Source organism: Pelophylax lessonae (genome assembly GCF_965119305.1).
Source record: "Pelophylax lessonae genome assembly, chromosome: 2".
NCBI lineage: Eukaryota > Metazoa > Chordata > Amphibia > Anura > Ranidae > Pelophylax > Pelophylax lessonae.
Genome location: NC_138769.1, coordinates 296,064,533 through 296,083,321, shown reverse-complemented (window position 1 = coordinate 296,083,321; position 18,789 = coordinate 296,064,533). Strand labels below are relative to the sequence as shown.

At 40.7% G+C, this 18,789-nt stretch overlaps 1 protein-coding gene across 5 annotated transcripts in view; it reads left to right on the top strand.

Moving 5' to 3' along the window:
• The window catches only part of KIF21B (kinesin family member 21B), a 212,120-nt gene that overhangs the window by 64,460 nt on the left and 128,871 nt on the right, over positions 1 to 18,789 (top strand). For all 5 annotated transcript variants that reach the window (XR_014224915.1, XM_082245371.1, XM_082245372.1 and 2 more), the window contains exons 2-4: positions 6,480 to 6,702; positions 6,925 to 7,107; positions 14,346 to 14,495. Coding sequence is in view for 4 of the 5 variants with exons in the window: in XM_082245371.1 (XP_082101497.1) it covers positions 6,480 to 6,702; positions 6,925 to 7,107; positions 14,346 to 14,495 (556 nt within the window). In the remaining variant the exon portion in view is untranslated. The remainder of the gene's footprint in view (positions 1 to 6,479; positions 6,703 to 6,924; positions 7,108 to 14,345; positions 14,496 to 18,789) is intronic.

Genomic DNA, 18,789 nt, shown 5'->3' with positions numbered 1-18,789 from the left:
TCTTCACAAAAGTAAAAATGTAAAACAAATTTATGTGGAGTGCTAGTGACTTCCTTTCTTCATATCTGGTTTTGGAACAGTGCCATCCATAGGAATCACTTAGAGCAGCTACTGCTTATTTGAAGATCAAGCATTGCAAAAGGTGCAGTTTCGAATTAATTGGACTTTATTAACCACTTGGGCTCTTTGAATGTACTACATACATCCAGAAAAGAAAGGATTAAAAATAAACTTATGGCTGCAGTAGTAGTCTATGCATGCTTTACTTACCTTTTTTTTCTTGCACTTCCTGGTTTTCCCGAAGGCAGTGGTGATGTAGCCCCAGCTGCACAGATGCCTTCTAGGAAGACAGTGTCACAGTTTCCCCAGGGAAATCCTTTACCTAAACTGCAAAATCCCAATGCATTGTCATACTGCACTTGCACAAGATGAAGCACATGGGATTATGTGCTTCACTTCACGCATGTGCCATACAAAATTATAGTCATTTGCTGGGGAAAAAAACATTTTTTTCCCTCAATGGAAGCCTATAGTTTCATATGATGCATTAGATCACTGTTAGTTGCTAGATGTTGATTAGCTTACTGTTTATGTTTATGTTAGTTGTTTATTAGATGTTCTGTTATTACTGTTTACACTTTGCATTGTTTAGGATGATGTGATCAAGCTCTTACCTGATTTTGTGTAGTATACATTCTGTGTGAGTTTACAATAAAGTCAGTTCCAGTTTGCACGTAAGCTAGTGTCGTCTAGTTCTTGAGTGCAATGCTCGGCTATAATACCTGGTTCCAGAGTGGGGGGAAGCTGTATATTGGTTGAGGCACCCGGGCTGGGTGCCAGGCGGTCCATCACAAATTTAATTGTTGGCTTTGTTACCATTAGTATACTGCATAGTCCTCAAAATTTAAAATTCAAAAAAACATTTAATTTAGGGCCCGGTCACACTATAGTAGAGAGCTATGTTTTTCTGTAGAGGAAGCGATACTCTGCACAGCAACTGATAGCTAGCATGCTTCCCTGCAGCACTGTTGGCTTCCCTCCTCTCTATCCACTGCCCTAATGACACTTCCCTCTGCTCTACTAACTGACATCATCCACCACCTTATCAAAACCGTCCACTGCACTTCTGACACTCTCCACTGCCACCCCCCCCCCAAAAAAAGTTATTAAAAAGAATTAAAAAGGCAACAAATGAATAAAAAAATGTAAAAATAAATCAAAATCTAAAAAATAATAAAAATGAAGGTTTCATTCACACGAGTTCTGTGGTCCATTCAGTGTGATTAAGCGGTTTGTTTGTGCAGCTGGAATGACCTGTTACTCCATGGTGACACATCGGTTGGACAGGTCCTAAATTGACAGGTATGCAGGTGCGGGTTAGTGGCCCTGAATGCATACTGTCTGTGTACATGTGCATCCAAACGCCTGTCAAATTAGGACTTGCGGCTGTGTTCCTGCAGTTGCTGCATCCCCATAGCGTAACATAGGATGATTTTATCTTTTAGATTTAGCAGTAATTTTGTATTGTATTTTTTGTGAAAATAAAATAATGATACAAGAAAATAGTAAGAAAATTCACAGGAAAAAAAACTGCCTAAACACAATATGACTTGAAAAAATCCATGAAAATGCACACAAAAATGCAGGTGAATGCATATCGGTTTTTACCTGCATTTTTTTATTCACACAAGTGAAACAGCCTTTTTTCAATAGTTATAAAGGAAATTTCTTAAGTACTGTCAGTTCAGAACTTTTTTTTCATGTATATTAGGAACAATTTTCCATCTTTTCTTTTATTAGCGTAAGTACAAAGTACAAAAGGTAAAGCTGTGTCACAGTGGCTCTCATAGGCACAAATCTCTCTATACTTTGCTTCAATACATAACAGACTTCTCCAAGTGGGAAAAGCCAATCAATGTGAGCAGTACAGTATTCACAAGGGAGCCCTAATCTGCTTTAATGGACATGTGTCATGAGCTTTCTGTTACTCCCACCCTCAGCCCACAGGGCGCTGTCATGCGACCTTATTTATGGGGCTAGTAAACAGTATAATATACAGCGACCAAATGCTAAACATACCAGAAAGAGAGAGACACAATGTGTGTGTATTGTGTGTGTCTGTTATAAAATTATGTCACATGCAAATAGTATCACTTTTGTTCCATTTGTCTTGGCTCCAATTGTAATGCATTAGTTCTAGTTACTGTGTTCTACATTTTCTCCTTCTCCATTTGTACGACTGTAATTAAGTCAAAAATAAAATTTAAATGCAATTTAAAGCAATTATGTCTGTATTCAAGAAACAGAGTTCTTTAAGTATAACCAAAGGCAAAACTTTTTTTTTTTTTTTTAGTTTTGGATAAAGCAGGGAGGGATTAGAGCGCTATCAGTTTTTATTGCTGTCTGTGCCACCGTTAAGGAGTATCACCCTCCCTATTTGTCCTGTTTACCATTATCATTGAAAGTAAAAGAAAATCCCAAATTTGGCGTTGTTTCTAGAAAAGTAATAGAGGGGAAATCTTCCAATAGTTCTAGAGTCCCCAAGGAATTCCCTTAATTTGCAATGGTTTCCTTTCACTTCCTGTTTGACTATGATACAGGAAGTGAAGGAAAGTCTCCCCAATGGGACACAGATGGTGAAAACAAAAGCTGACAGGGGTTATAACCCTCCCTTGTTCTCTCCAAAATGAAAAAAAATTCTAAATAAAAGTTCTGCCTTAAATAGGATCTTCAGTCATAAATAAAAATTAAGTCAGCAGCTATTGTAGCTGCTGACGCTTTAAAAGAAGAAAATGTACCTGTCCACCAGGGATCCAGCGCTATCCTCACCCAGGCCAGTTCTTCACTGGTCTTTGGGTCCCTGGTGCCGGTATATTTACTACGGGAAACCAACTGTAACACCTTGTGGCTTCAGACCCGGCTTACTTTAAGGCTTGCGTTAAGTAAGTGGTATATACCAGTAAACTGGGGGTGTGCTTTTAGGGAATGTTTACATAACCAACCATAAGAATAATGTAGGCAGAGATATACACCAAAAAGGAAATGGAGCAGGTGGGCAAGTAGCTCATGGGTAGATAGATAGATAGATAGATAGATAGATAGATAGATAGATAGATAGATAGATAGATAGATAGATAGATAGATAGATAGATAGATAGATAGATAGATAGATAGATAGATAGATAGATAGATAGATAGAGATAATTACATGGTATATGGAGAAATGGACTTTACAAGACACTATTGTTCTGGGGAGAGATATACATTACCACAGACTGTCATGCTACAGAGAGAGAACAATCCATGTTACAACAAAATCTAATTTTACAGAGAAATGCACAATACCAGAGTACTAAATTGTTGTGATAGACTGGGGATTGCGTTACAACAGGCAGTATCAGATGCTTCTGTAGACTGAGCCAATGCATATACCAAAGTTAGGGTTAGGTAGATTGGGTATTAAATAATTAGAAATGTAGTAGGAAAAAAGCTGCAGTTTGTATAAAGGAAGGCTTACACTATGAAAATAATAAAGGTGAAGTTTTAGGTCCCTTTCACACTTGTGCAACCTAAAAGTCGTGGGATTTTGCCGTGATTTTTTGCTGCGATTTTGACTGGACTTGAAGCAATGCCTATGTAATCTTAAGGTCTATAGACCTCAAAACGCATCAAAGTCAGACCAAAGTAGTGCAGGGACTACTTTGAAGTTGTGACTTGAATTCATACAGATATGACCGTTACTCATTGGAAATCATGGAGTACGACTCGTCATGCAACTTTGCAGTCCTAAGTCGCACAAGTGTGAAAGGGGCCTAAAGGGAAAAATGATGGTAAGGAAAAATTGTCTGTTTTTATTAACTGCATACAATTACCTTTGTTTTAGCCATACAAACATTTAATTGTATTATTTATTTAAAGCAATCCTATCATAGTTACATAATTTGTTTGTTTAAAAAAAGACACAAGTCTATCTAGTTCAACCAATAAAAAGGAAAAAAAGTCATACAATCCCATATAATACACAATCCTATACCCACAGTTGATACAGAGGAAAGCAAAAAACCCCAGCAAAGCATGAATCAATTTGCTCCAGCAGGGGAAAAAAATAATTTCTGATCCCCTGAGAGGCAATTGGATATTCCCTGGATCATCTTTACCTATAAATGTTAGTACTCATTTATATTATGTACATTTGGGAAAGAATCCAGGCCTTTTTTAAAGCAATCTACTGAGCTGAACCAGCTCTTGAGGGAGTCTATTCCACATTTTCACAGTTCCTACTGTGAAGAAACCTTTCCGTATTTGAAGATTAAATCTCTTTTCCTCTACACGTAAAGAGTGCCCTCTTGCCCTCTGTGATGACTTTAAAGTGAATAACTCAACACCAAGTTTACTATATGGACCACTTATGTATTTATACATGTTGGTCATATCCCCCCTTAATCTCCTCCCCTCTAGAGAGAATAAATTCAGTTCCTCTAATTCAGTGGTTCTCAACTCCTGTCTTTAGGACCCACTAACAGGCCAGGTTTGCTTGATAACTGAAATATATCACACGTGATATAATTTGCTGCTCAGTGATTGCAGTATTCTAGTCTGCATCTCCCCAAGGTAATATGTAAAATCTGGCCTGTTAGGGGGTCCTGAGGACCGGAGTTGAGAACCATTGCTGTAATCTTTTCTCATAGCTGAGCTCCTCCATGCCTCTTATCAGTTTGGTTGCCCTTCTTTGCACTTTCTCCAGTTCCCCAATAACATTTTTATGAACTAGTGCCCAAAACTAAACTGCATGTTCCAGACTTGGTCTTACTAATGATTTGTGCAGGGGTAAAATTATATCTCTCTCTCTGGAGTCTATACCCATCTCAATACAGGAAAGGATTTTGCTCCCTTTGGAATCTACAGCTTGGCATTCCATGCTATAAAGCTTATGACCTACCCAGAACACCCAGATCCTTCACCACTACTATCAGTGGTCTGAATCCTGCTGTAACCAAACAAACATCCTGTTCAGATATCAAAAGTCAATACTTGTACAATGCTAATTAGGGCCCATGTGGTAACTCTTGATTCGGGCCACTGGCTGCTCAAGTACCAAGACTGTTGAGATTGTATATGTGCGTCGTGAAACTAAAACAATTGTAATGGTGTTAGGCTGGCCATACACTATACAATTTTCTTATTCCATTTCCTTTAGATTTACCTTAAACTATGTAGTGCAAGGGCCTGCCTGACTGCATACAAATTGAAAGTGTTTAGGTTTGACCCTATATTACATGGTTTTGGTAAATCTAAAGGAAAGTTGAACAAGAAAATTGTATAGTGTATGGCCAGCCTTACAGCTTGGATTAAGGAGGCAAGAGAAGGGTAATGGTAGACAAGTTTGCTGTTTATCAGTAGCATGTTTGCATTTATGACATGGTTGCCCCTACTTTCATAAGCTTTAAATAATCTTTTCTCTCTCAGGCACAGACCTATTCATACCTAGCTAGCATGGTCCTAGTTCTAGTAAAGCCTCGTACACACGCAACGAATTTCCGCCGACCGGTCGTCCATCTTTTTGTCCAGAGTGGTGTTTTGTTGGTTGGAATGTGCTCTAGACTGCACACGAATTTTGTCGACCGACAGAATTCTACTTCAGATGTGATGTCATGTGTTGGATTGCTTTCTTTGTGTTCTTTCTTCTCTGAGCATGCCCAGTCAAGATTTTTCCCTGTCGAAATCTGTACTGACTGCACGAAAATCGGACGTGTTTTGACGGAGGAAAAAAATTTTATAGCCTGCACACCAGAATTTTTTCGTCGGTTGTCGGAAGCATCATACTAACAAGCCGAAAATCGGCAGATCGGTCGTCGGACGAAAATTCCTGGCCGAATTTCGACTCGTGTGTACGGGGCTTTAGTCCTAGTGCAGCTGTGTAGAACTGGGAGACCAGGGCATGGACTGCTATAATCACACAGAGGCTAGCATGAAGCAGGTGCAGCAATGACTGTAGAGAAACAATGTGGGATGTAGAGGTCCTGGCAAGGAGCAGGCCTTTTCACAGTTGGCTCTTTGTGGCCATGTCTGGGCTGCTGAAGATGTTGATTATTATCAATGTTGCAGTAATATCGAAACATGTTTTTGCAAGTTGAGACCCCAGCCCTCCATGAAAGCATGTGCTTTTTTATATGACTTATTTAACAACAATTAAATTTATCTTGAACCCTTCCACTAGTTTTTGATCTGGGGCTGCTTTCTGTGTTTTTTTACTACAATACAGGGACATGCTGATGGGGGGGGGGGGGGCAAAACACAATCATCAGTCAATAGTCTGCCTTTGCTCCTTACAATTGGCAGTTTTAAAACTTAAGACAGGCTTGATGTTCAGTAAAAAAAAAAGTTAGAAAAAAAGTTAAAAAGTTGTTAGCTTAAGCCTAGTGAAGCATAAACATTTTTAAAGTTACTTATGCAACTCTTCCATTTGCCAATTTTTCCAGGATCCGCCCTCAGAGCAGTAAAGAACAAGCAGAAGGATGTCATATATGTACCTGGGTTTATCCTGGAGAACCCCAGGTACTTCTGGGTAAAGACAAGGCCTTCACATATGATTATGTGTTTGATACGGACACCGAACAAGTTAAAATCTACGACACTTGTGTACGCAGCTTGGTGGAGGGATGCTTCCAAGGTTACAATGCAACTGTGCTGGCATATGGTCAGGTATGTATGTATATCAAGAATTCAGTTCAGGTATTTAAATATTCTTCATATCTAGAGTACCTGCTATTTCTGCTATTCACTCCATGTTCTGTGTTGTTTTGTGCTTTTAACTTGTCTTTTTATTTATTTTTTTCCTGTTTTACCACTGCTGCTATATGAATTAAGCCTCAAATATTTCCTTTAATAATTTTTTTTTTTTTTTTTACAATTTATTTATTTTAGACAGGTGCGGGGAAGACTTACACGATGGGCAGCGGATTTGACCTTGTGGTAAGCGATACTGAACTTGGTATCATTCCCCGTGCTGTCCGACAGCTCTTCAACACAATCCAGGAAAGAATATCCAGTGCCCATGAAAATGGACAGCCTGAACCCACCTTCAAAGTCAGTGCACAATTTCTGGAGGTAGGTAAAGACAATAGTGTCAAGACGTAGACAAGTCTGCTAATAGACATGTTGCTGAGTTTTCTTCATTAACACAACCTTTTTTTTTTTTTTATAACTTTTACCATGCACTGAAATATGTACAGTGATACCTCGGTTCACGAACCTAATTCGTGAACTGACTCTGGTCGCGAACCGAATTGGTTGCGAACCGAGGCACATTTTCCCATAGGGTTCAATGTAAATCCGGTTAATCCGTTCTGACCTTTTATTTTTGGTTTTTGAAGCACAAAAATATGAAACAAATTACAATACACATTAGTATAGTAATGTATAAAGAGAGAACACTAACCTTGCTTGAGATTACTTCTGGCATGGAGGAAGGCAGGTGGGAGGCTGTGAAATACAATACAGTAAGTACAGTATTGTACAGAAGTACTGTACAGTATTGTACAGTACAGTAGTACAGTACAGGACTGTATGTGCTAAAAAGCACACCAAAAAGCAAAAAGTGTCTTCACAGTTCCCATGGTACTTCTTTCTGTGTCTCTTCTTCTCTCCACGATCTTCCTACAGAAAATCACGACCATGTGACAGCCTGGAAATAGCATTAAAATGGCCGTGGCTCCTGTTCATGAACCGAAGCGGAGTTCGTGAACCGAAGCATATTTTTATAAACTTTTCTGTTCGTGAACCGAGTTGTTCGTGAACAGAAGCGTTTGAGGTATCACTGTATATTTATCCCAAATGTGGTCACGTTAAAGCATATGTCCTTTAATTCTGGTTAGGAGAGGATTAGAACCATGCTTTGGTTTTTAATGCTATTCTAAAGCTCTGTAAGAGAGATTTTCCCCGTGGTAACCATGTTTTTTCCCCAGACAAAAAGTATAAGAAAAATCTGTAACAGGGGCAACAAAAGCGATAAGGAGTTGACAGGTTCAACCCTTCCTCTACTTAACATAAAAAAAACACTTTTACTTTTGTCTGTTTTGCTGTTGGAGATTTATGGGCGGTTTACACTAGGAATCGAAAGGAAATTAGCTGTGTGTTCCTGTGCGATTCACATGCGGCTCAGTGTGGTGCGATTTGAGCCCATTCATTTTGAATAAAGTGTAGAAGGCACTCATCTAGGTAGAGCAAGGTGTTAAATGGCCAACATCCCAGGTTGAAACAACAGAAAAAAAAAACCCCCTTTAGAGAGCAGGACTTTTTAGGCCAAAAGTAACACCACAAATGTTAATTAAAATAATAATAATTTTTAATAAAGCACAATAAAATCAACATAATAATAATAATAATAAATATATGTAACATTATAATGAAATTTAAAAACTTGTCATTATTCAACAAAGGAGTAATAGGGCATAGGTTTCTAGTAGACACCCTACGCGTTACGGGAATACCCTTCGTCAGGGGTGTGAGCAAGGGAACTCAATATGCATACATAACTTTTCTTGAATAGAATGACTGACCATGTCGAGGTGGAGTGAGGATCCAAAAGATGAATGGATAAAGAAACAGACCAGAATAGAGCATCTAAGGTGGAGATGAGGAGGTGGCCCAAGGGATGTCTCTGACACAGGTCCCTGTGTAGGGAGCTTTACTGGGTTGCCTAGAACGATCCGTATACGATCTATGAACAAGTCTGTGTATAAAGTCCTTAAAGAGGCCCATATGTAGGGGGCACTAATGGATCATGACTTAGGTCACAAGTGATAATGGCAGTCCTAGCCTGAAAGCCTGGGGTACAGATGAACTTGTAGATGTACAGATGAACTTGTAGATGTTAGAAATGGTGAACAGCCCTCTGGGTCAGGAGAAGCCTGACCATTCATTTTGAATGGGTTCAAATCGCACTGCACTGCACCAAATGTAGTGCATTATACTTCTGTACCATGTGATCAGGTGCAGGCAAATACACTCCACTTGCAACTTGCATTTGGGGTGCCGTTGAGTTAACATCGACACCCACTGCAAATCACAACTGCAGTGTGTTTTGAATGTGGTGGATTTCCCGCACTGCGTTATGGTGTGAATAGGCCTTACTGTCATTTCCTGTATGGAGGAACTGTTGAGGAGAAATCTCTGTGAAAGAGTTCTGGAGAGCAGTAAAAAACAAAAAAAAATGTACAGGTTTTCAAATTCTCCAATTCATCCTCTACTCTAACCCTCTATCCATAAATATTTTTTGGCTTGACTTGCACTTTAAAGTGATACTAAAAGCTGTTTTCTCTTAAATCCTCCGACAGTCGCCGCCCACTCATACAGTCTTCACCAATGGGTATTGACTTCCTCTCCGCAGGTATGACTGTATGAGTGGGCGGCGACTGTCGGAGGACTCAGAGAAAGGAATTTTACGGTAAGATTTTACAAAAATTCTGTTTTTTTTATAATAAATAATAATAAATTATAATTAAAAAAGAGGTTATACATACCTGCTCAGTGCAGGGATATTGCACAGAAATGTCCCTTACCTCCTCTTTGGCAATCTCCCGCCAGTGCTGTACACTCCTTTGTCCCCTGGGTGCCTTCTCAGCAAGTTGGGAGCTTGTTCCCGAGCGGGGCTGTGTGTATTCATAGGATACACACAGCCAGAAAGCTGACAGCAGCAATGCCCCATGTAAGACAAGGAAGTTGGGGACAGCGGTGCTGCAACCAAGACAGGGATGAGGGGTGATGAGGACAAGTCATGGAGTATTTATTTTTTTTTCCTTAATGCTAGGAATGCAATAAGGTAAAAAATATTTAGACTTGTATAGTTGCCTGTAATTACCAAAAATGCAAAAGACTGTGACGTTATGATGAAGCAGAAAACGTAACAGGAGAAAAAAGTTTGAAATGTGAAGTTCATATTTGTTTAATTTTTTTTTATAGAAATCTCTTGATCAACAGTTTTTCTACTGTATAAAAAAAATATCAGAGATGCACCTAACAAAATATTGGAAATGTATAAAGCTGTTCATTTGTTCTCTAGGGAAATATTTTTGTTGAAAAATTCCCAATAAGAATCATTTGAGATCCTGGCACTGGTATTTTCAGTGCAGGAAGGTTTGTCTTCTGGTCAGAGCATCTTAGGACAACCAAACAATGGGCTGTCTTTGCAATAAAAGAGTGAGTGAATGGCCCCTGTTCACATCTGAGCCTTCTGTCACCTGAAGCATAAAAGTACATGAGCAAAATGTGTGACATGAGCATTTTTCAAGGGTTTTGTTGCGTGTATTCTGCTCAAATAGCAGCTCTCCCCCTAATCTCCTCCACCTCTCCTTCCCCTAGTGCTTTCTATTGTATAAAAATACACCTAAAGCTGTAAAATGCTTTTAAGACGCTTATAACACACTTCTAAAAAGGCTAAAATACTTTCAAATAAAAACACAAGAAAGTCACTCTGATCAGGTGTATATGCATGCCTAAGGCCCATACACACGATAGGAAAATCGTAGTAAAATTTCTTACGATGAACAATCTGCCGATTTGCGGATCGTTAGTATAGTGCTTTTGACAGCCAATTACGAATTTTCAGGCAACAAAAACGAAAGGTGCAGGCTATAAAATTGTTATCGTACGTGAAGACAATGTCCGATTTTCGTTAAATTAGTACAGTTTTCGTACGAAAAAAAAGCGCAAGAGCAAGACTAGGCATGGTCGGAAACTAAAGAATACATACAAAACAATTCAAAACATGACATCACTTCTGAACTTGAATTCTGTCGTACGAGAATTTTTGTATGAAGGTAACCTCTTTACTTTCCATATGAGACTAGCATGCCACAAAAAAACGGATGAAAATTTGTGTGATAATCTAATCTGACAACGGGTGTACGAGGCTTTAGGGTTACAGGGAGGGCTAGTATAAGGATAAAGCTGGCCATATACTAGAAGAATTTTGTTTAAAATGTTTAATTTTAAAAATGTTTATTTGATGTTCTGATCATTAATGGGGTCAAATTTACATAAATTTTTGTCCACAGTAATAAGCAAATTCAAGGAGCCAGATAGAAAATTTTTCTTGAAGGAACATTTTTTCTTTTTTGAATGTGATTTTCTGTAGGGACAGTCTATTTCTTCCAAAATCAAATGCTAAAAAGCAAATGATATTTTGAAGTTTTTTAAATTACATTTGTCAAGTCATTGAATGTACTGAGAATTATACAAATTTTTGTGCAAATGTGTATGGCCAGTTTGAGTTTTAGAATAAGAGGTAGGATTAAAAGGAGGGTCGGTTTTAGGCCTTGTACCCACTTCTATTGACAGTTCAAGTCGGAGCCGCTGTACTAACAATCCGATGTTAGTACAGCGCTCTCGTCTGCTGTGCTATTGTGTTCTGACAGGGGGATGGCCCCATTCAGAACACTCCAGTCACTCTGATCAGGAGTCGGCTGGCAGACCTTTTTTCGGTAATAACCCTTTGACAGAAGCCTGCTGAATGGCCAGTTTCTGTCGCACTGGCTGCTGTACACATGGGCCAAATGTCAGCCGGTTTCTATTGAACCGGCCAATGCCGCCTGACATTCGGCCCATGTGTACTAGGCTTTAAGCTCACCATACATGTTTCAATCTGATTTTACACTCTGTGTATAATCAACTTTCGTCTTATCAAAACTGTAAAAAGAGGACTTGCCTACCTTATCCAGCGAGGCAGGACTTTGCATTTTATAGTTTGTGGTGAATCTAAAGGGGATTGCACAGTTAATTTGTAACATGCATAATGAGTTTTAGGCTTAAAGGCAAGGTTGGTGGGAGAGGTAATGTTGAAATTAAAGGGAGGATCATTTGGAGGGTAACTGTTGAGGTTACAAGGAGAGTTAGTGTTAGGGTAATGGGAGGGTTAGTGGAAGGGTAAGAGTTAGGGTTCTAGGGAAGGTTAGTGCTAAAGTTACAGAGAAAATTAGTGCTAGAGTTTAGGAGAGTTAGTGTAAGGAGAACAGGGAAGATTTGAGGGATGGTCAGTGTTGAGGATATAGGAAGGGATAGTGGTAGGGTCAGTGTTGAGGGTACAGGAAGGATTAGTTGAAGAGTCAGTGCTAGGGAAAGTCAATGCTAGGGTCAGTGTTGATGGTTGGTGTGAGAGAGGCCAAGGGTAAGGCATTGCTTTCTGCACTTGAAGATCGTCACAGGTAGTTTGAATTCCTGGGGCAGAAAGCAGTGCATCATCCAAATGTACAGTGCATTGCGAACATATTCGGCCCCCAGGAACTTTTTGACCTATTGCCACATTTTAGGCTTCAAACATAAAGATATAAAACTGTAATTTTTTTGTGAAGAATCAACGAGTGGGACACAATCATGAAGTGGAACGAAATTTATTGGATATTTCAAACTTTTTTAACAAATAAAAAACTGAAAAATTGGGCGTGCAAAATTATTCAGCTCCCTTAAGTTAATACTTTGTAGCGCCACCTTTTGCTGCGATTACAGCTGTAAGTCGCTTCGGGTATGTCTCTATCAGTTTTGCACATCGAGAGACTGAAATTTTTGCCCATTCCTCCTTGCAAAACAGCTCGAGCTCAGTGAGGTTTGATGGAGAGCGTTTGTGAACAGCAGTTTTCAGTTCTTTCCACAGATTCTCGATTGGATTCAGGTCTGGGCTTTGACTTGGCCATTCTAACACCTGGATATGTTTATTTGTGAACCATTCCATTGTAGATTTTGCTTTATGTTTTGGATCATTGTCTTGTTGGAAGACAAATCTCCGTCCCAGTCTCAGGTCTTTTGCAGACTCCATCAGGTTTTCTTCCAGAATGGTCCTGTATTTGGCTCCATCCATCTTCCCATCAATTTTAACCATCTTCCCTGTCCCTGCTGAAGAAAAGCAGGCCCAAACCATGATGCTGCCACCACCATGTTTGACAGTGGGGATGGTGTGTTCAGGGTGATAAGCTGTGTTGCTTTTTTCACCAAAAATAACGTTTTGCATTGTTCCCAAAAAGTTCGATTTTGATTTTACCTGACCAGAGCACCTTCTTCCACATGTTTAGTGTGTCTCCCAGGTGGCTTGTGGCAAACTTTAAACGACACTTTTTATGGATATCTTTAAGAAATGGCTTTCTTCTTGCCACTCTTCCATAAAGGCCAGATTTGTGCAGTATACGACTGATTGTTGTCCTATGGACAGAGTCTCACACCTCAGCTGAAGATCTCTGCAGTTCATCCAGAGTGATCATGGGCCTCTTGGCTGCATCTCTGATCAGTCTTCTCCTTGTATGAGCTGAAAGTTTAGAGGGATGGCCAAGTCTTCGTAGATTTGCAGTGGTCTGATACTCCTTCCATTTCAATATTATCGCTTGCACAGTGCTCCTTGGGATGTTTAAAGTTTCTGAAATCTTTTTGTATCCAAATCCAGCTTTAATCTTCTCCACAACAGTATCTCGGACCTGCCTGGTGTGTTCCTTGTTCTTCATGATGCTCTCTGCGCTTTAAACGGACCTCTAAGACTATTACAGTGCAGGTGCATTTATACGGAGACTTGATTACACACAGGTGGATTCTATTTATCATCATTAGTCATTTAGGTCAACATTGGATCATTCAGAGATCCTCACTGAACTTCTGGAGAGAGTTTGCTGCACTGAAAGTAAAGGGGCTGAATAATTTTGCACGCCCAATTTTTCAGTTTTTTATTTGTTAACAAAGTTTTAAATATCCAATAAATTTCGTTCCACTTCATGATTGTGTCCTACTTGTTGTTGATTCTTCACAAAAAATTACAGTTTTATATCTTTATGTTTGAAGCCTGAAATGTGGCAAAAGGTCGAAAAGTTCAAGGGGGCCAAATACTTTCGCAATGCACTGTATGTGGACATTTCCTTTTCCTGCAAGTCTGATTCACTAGTGTTGATTCTCCTACCATTTGAAACTAGGTTCCTGTTATCGATACTTCACAGTAACATCTTATTTTGAGTAGAGTTGTGGCTGACCCCAGGCAGGGTGTCTTACCAAGGAGTAAACAGGACAGATTCTGCTGACTTTATGTTTTCAGGGCAATTTTGTTATGAAATACCTCCAGATTTTGAGGTTTTTGCTTAGAAAATACAGTTTTTGGATTTAAAATGAATAAGCATAATTTAAACAAGGTCTTACACATTATATGTTCATATATACAGTACATTCGTCAGTTAAATGTTTTATTTATATAATTAATGATAGAGTTTCTAAAACACAACATGTATTCAATCATTCTTTTTTAGTTGTGGTCTGTATTTGACAGACTCCTAATTATATTCATATTTAAACATATTTTTCTTATTTTATTTCTGTTTTAGCTCTATAATGAAGAGATTTTGGATCTCTTTGATGTTTGCCGCGACCCTGATTCTCGACATAGAAAATCCAACATCCGGATTCATGAAGATGCCAGTGGTGGCATATATGTCAGCGGAGCAAGCACTCGTAGTGTCATTTCTGAGGCTGAGGTGGGCATACCTTTTGTACAATTTTCCTTTCTTGTGGCATACAAAGAGGGAACCACTTGAAACAGTAAAAAAAAAAAAAAAACAGGTAATGTGTAACTAAATATAGTGTACTGGGTATATCATGCTTGGATCACCCGTAGGCTATTTGTATGCTTAAAACTATACTCACAGTGCTGCGCTACATTTACATGTGATGGTGCAGTGCGATGCCAGTCATTCTGATTAGCACCCTGATGCACCTTCTCTTTCAATACATTTGTGCCGTAAAGTTTACAAACTTACAAAACAGTTTTGTGTAGGAATATCACAAATTATGATGACTCATGGTATTAAAATAAATAAATAAATATATATATATATATATATATATATATATATATATATACTGCTCAAATTAATGGAACACTGTGAAAACACATCAGATCTCCATGGGGCAAAATATCATGCTGGACATCTATACTGATATGGACTGGGTAATGTAATAGGTATGATAGGGTACCACATCGTTTGATGAAAATTAAAATTATCAACCTACAGAGGGATGAATTCAAAGACAAAAAAATGATGCAGCAGGCTAGTCCATTATGCTGAAGATAGTGAGGGTGCGCTAAAACAATAAATAAATGAATCCAACCTAAGCAACTCAAAGTTACAATCAAACATAAATGTTGGATAATAGGTGCATGAATATATGGAAAAAAAAATGTATTTCAAAAGTCCATAATAAATAAATCATGAGTGTCCATATGTGATGAATTCAAACTGATGATTCACGAAATACAGTGCTTCTCAACTTCAGTGTGAAGAACCCACCACCAAGTGAAATTCCTCTTTACCAGACGGAAAATAAGGTGCAAGCAAAATACAAATCAACTGATAACCACAGAAATCCCAAGTGCTTCCAATCTCCAAGTGAAAATCACCCAAATTGGTCCCTTACCGAACGGCAGATAGTAAGCGCTTATAGTTCCAACAATGTCCACTAACTCCTCCTCTGCATCCAACCAATAGCAGGGTAACCCTCAGACCACAAGAGCCGATGATCCCCAGTCCATTATGCTGAAATTTCATTGCAGCAACTCAAAATGGTACTCAGTAGTTTTTATGGTCCCCATGTGTTTGTATGCATGCCTGACAACGTCGGGGCATGCTCCCAATGAGAGGACAAATGGTGTCCTGGGGTATTTCCTCCCAGATCTGGACCAGGGCATCACTGAGCTTCTGAACAGACTGAAGTGCAACCTGGTGGCGTCGGATGGACCGAAACATAATGTCCTGGAGGTGTTCTATTGGATTTAGGTCAGGCAAACATGGGAGCCATTTAGTAGTATCAATTGTTTTCATCCTCCAGGAACTGGCTGCATACTCTCGCCACATGAGGCCGGGCATTGTCGTGCACCAGGAGGAACCAAGAACCCACTGCACCAGTGTAGGGTCTGACAATGGGTCCAAGGATTTAATCACGATACTTAATGATAGTAAGGGAGCCATTGTCTAGGCTGTAGAGGTCTGTGTCCCCCCCCATGGAAATGCCTCCCCAGACCATCACTGACCCAAAACCAAAATTGGTCATGCTGAATGATGTTACAGGCAGCATAACGTTCTCCATGGCTTCTTCAGACCCTTTCTTGTCTGTCACATGTGCTCATGGTGAACCTACTCTCATCTGTGAAAACCACAGGGCGCCAGTGGCGGACCTGCTAATTCCGGTGTTCAATGGCAAATGCCAATAGACATGCACAGTGTACAGGGCAGTGAGCACAGGGCCCACTAGAGGACATTGGGGCCTCAGGCCACCATCATGAAGTCTGTTTCTTATTGTTTGGTCAGATACATTCACACCACCGGCCTGCTGAAGGTTATTTTGTAGGGCTCTGGCAGTGCTTATCCTGTTCCTCCTTGCACAACATGGGATAAGGGCCTTCTACAGCCCTGTTCAGCTCTCTTAGAGTAACTGCCTGTCTCCATGTTCTTGAGACTTTGCTGGGAAACACAGCAAACCTTCTGGCATTGACACGTATTGATGTGCCATCCTGGAGCATTTGAACTTCCTGTGCAATCTCTATAGAGTCCAAGTATCGCCTCACGCTACCAGTAGTGACAATGACCCTAGTCAAATGCAAAAATTGTGAAAAACAGTCAGAAAAGATAAGTAGGGAATATAAAAAGCCAGTAGCTTCCACCTGTAAAACCATTCCTATTGGAGGTTGTCTCATTGTTGCACCTGTTGTTAATTTCATTAACACCAAAGCAGCCAAAACTGATTATCAACCCCCTCTGCTCCTTAACTGGCCAGATAAATATCCTGGGAGTTTAATTGACTCAATGCTATACTCTGGTTAAGTTTTTTGAGCAGTGTATATATAATTTTTTTGAGCAGTGTATATATATATATATATATATATATATATATATATATATATATATATACACACACACATATATTACTAGTCTGTGACCTATAGGAAAAACTATAGCGGTGATACTTGGATATTGTGCAGGAGTACTTGGAAAGTGAAAAAAGGGAACATAGGGTATTTATCATACCCTATGTTCCCTTTTTTCACTTTCCTAGTACTCCTGTTTAGTAACAGGAGAACACTTTCCAGTAAAGAGAAAGGTGTAAATGAAAGCGAAAAAATGGGGGGAAAGGGGGAAACAACAACACAGGGGCCATATACGGTGGGGGGGGGGGGGTTGAAAAAGAGAGAGAGTTAGCCATAGTGGAAAGTCCAAAGGCTGGGGGGAGAGTTGAGAGAGAGTGTCAGAGAAACCTTCAGCTGCAGACTGGTCATCACATGACAAGCACCACATGACTTCCACATGACTTCCTGGCTGCCTATAAAAGCTGAGCAAGTGCTCAGAGGAATTGCTGGTTTGTCTTTCAGCTTCCTGTACCTGAGTTCCTGTTTCCTGTGTGATCGTTTACCTGCTGTGACCCGGATTGACCCTGACCTGCTCTGCTCTTCTCCTGGACCCGACCTTGGCTTGTTTTACGGACTTTGCTTTTGCTTACCTGTGTTTGACCCTCTGCCTGCGACCCGGATTTACCTTCAGTCTCCTGTGCCTTGACCCTCTGCTTGTGACCAAGTCTTGTCTCCTATCTCCAGTGCCTTGACCCTCAGCCTGTGACCTGGATTGTCTGCTTACCTGTGTTTGACCCTCAGCCTGCTCCGGACTTTTACTGCTGGATCCTGATCAGTCTCTGCTCCAGCTCTACAGGACCTCCACGCAAGCTCTACCCTGCCTGCTGGTAGCTTGTGCCTCTTTGTGCCATCCACCCTCTGTATCACCTCCAGAGGGGCGGAGTGCGCTTAGTCGCAACAGCGAACCGCTCTCGGCATCTCGGCCTCGGTGAGTACCTCTATTCTGATAGTACAAACCAGCCATGTCAGAGGCCGACAGAGCGCGTTCTCCTCTTGAGATCCTGTGCCAGCAGGTCACAACCCTCACTGATGCAGTCCAGAAACTGCAGGAAGGCTATGCCCAGATTGACGGTCGTCTCCAGCAACTTTCAGGGTCATCTGCATCAACAGCTGCAGCCCCTGCGCCCACCAGCGGAGCCTCCTCTTCTCAAGTTGCATCAAGCCCCACAGTGATCATGGCTACCCCTGAGCCCAGGGTTCCCACACCGGAGCGTTTTTCAGGCGATCGCAAAAAGTTCCGGGCCTTCAAAAATGCATGCTCCTTGTACTTAGCCCTTCAGCCCAGGACTTTTTCGTCCGAAGTAGTTAAGGTGGCATTTGTCATCTCCCTGTTGACCGAAGAGCCGCAGGCCTGGGCCCACAGCCTGATGGAACAGAGGAGCTCTCTTCTGAACTCTTTGGACCTTTTCTTTGAAAGTATGTCTCAACTATATGATGACCCCCAACGCACCGCTACTGCAGAAGCCGTGCTACACTCCCTGTCCCAAGGAAAGAGACCAGTGGAGGACTACACTGCTGAATTTCGAAAATGGTCAGCTGACACAGGGTGGAACGAACCCGCTCTTAAATACCAGTACCGCCAGGGGCTGTCAGAAGCTTTGAAAGATGAGTTGGCCAGGATTGAAACCCCTGCCACTTTGGAGGATTTAATCCAATCCGCTACCAAGCTAGACAGGCGCATGCGCGAGCGGCGCTCTGAGCGCTCCCAGGGTCCCCGACCTAGTTGGATGCTCCCTAAACCTTCTCCCGTTCACCCATCCTTTCCAGTGACTCCTGTCACCTCTGCTCCAGAGGCTGAGCCCATGCAGCTTGGATTGGTCCGTGCTCCTCTTACCCCTGAAGAGAAGCAACGACGGCGACAGGCCAAT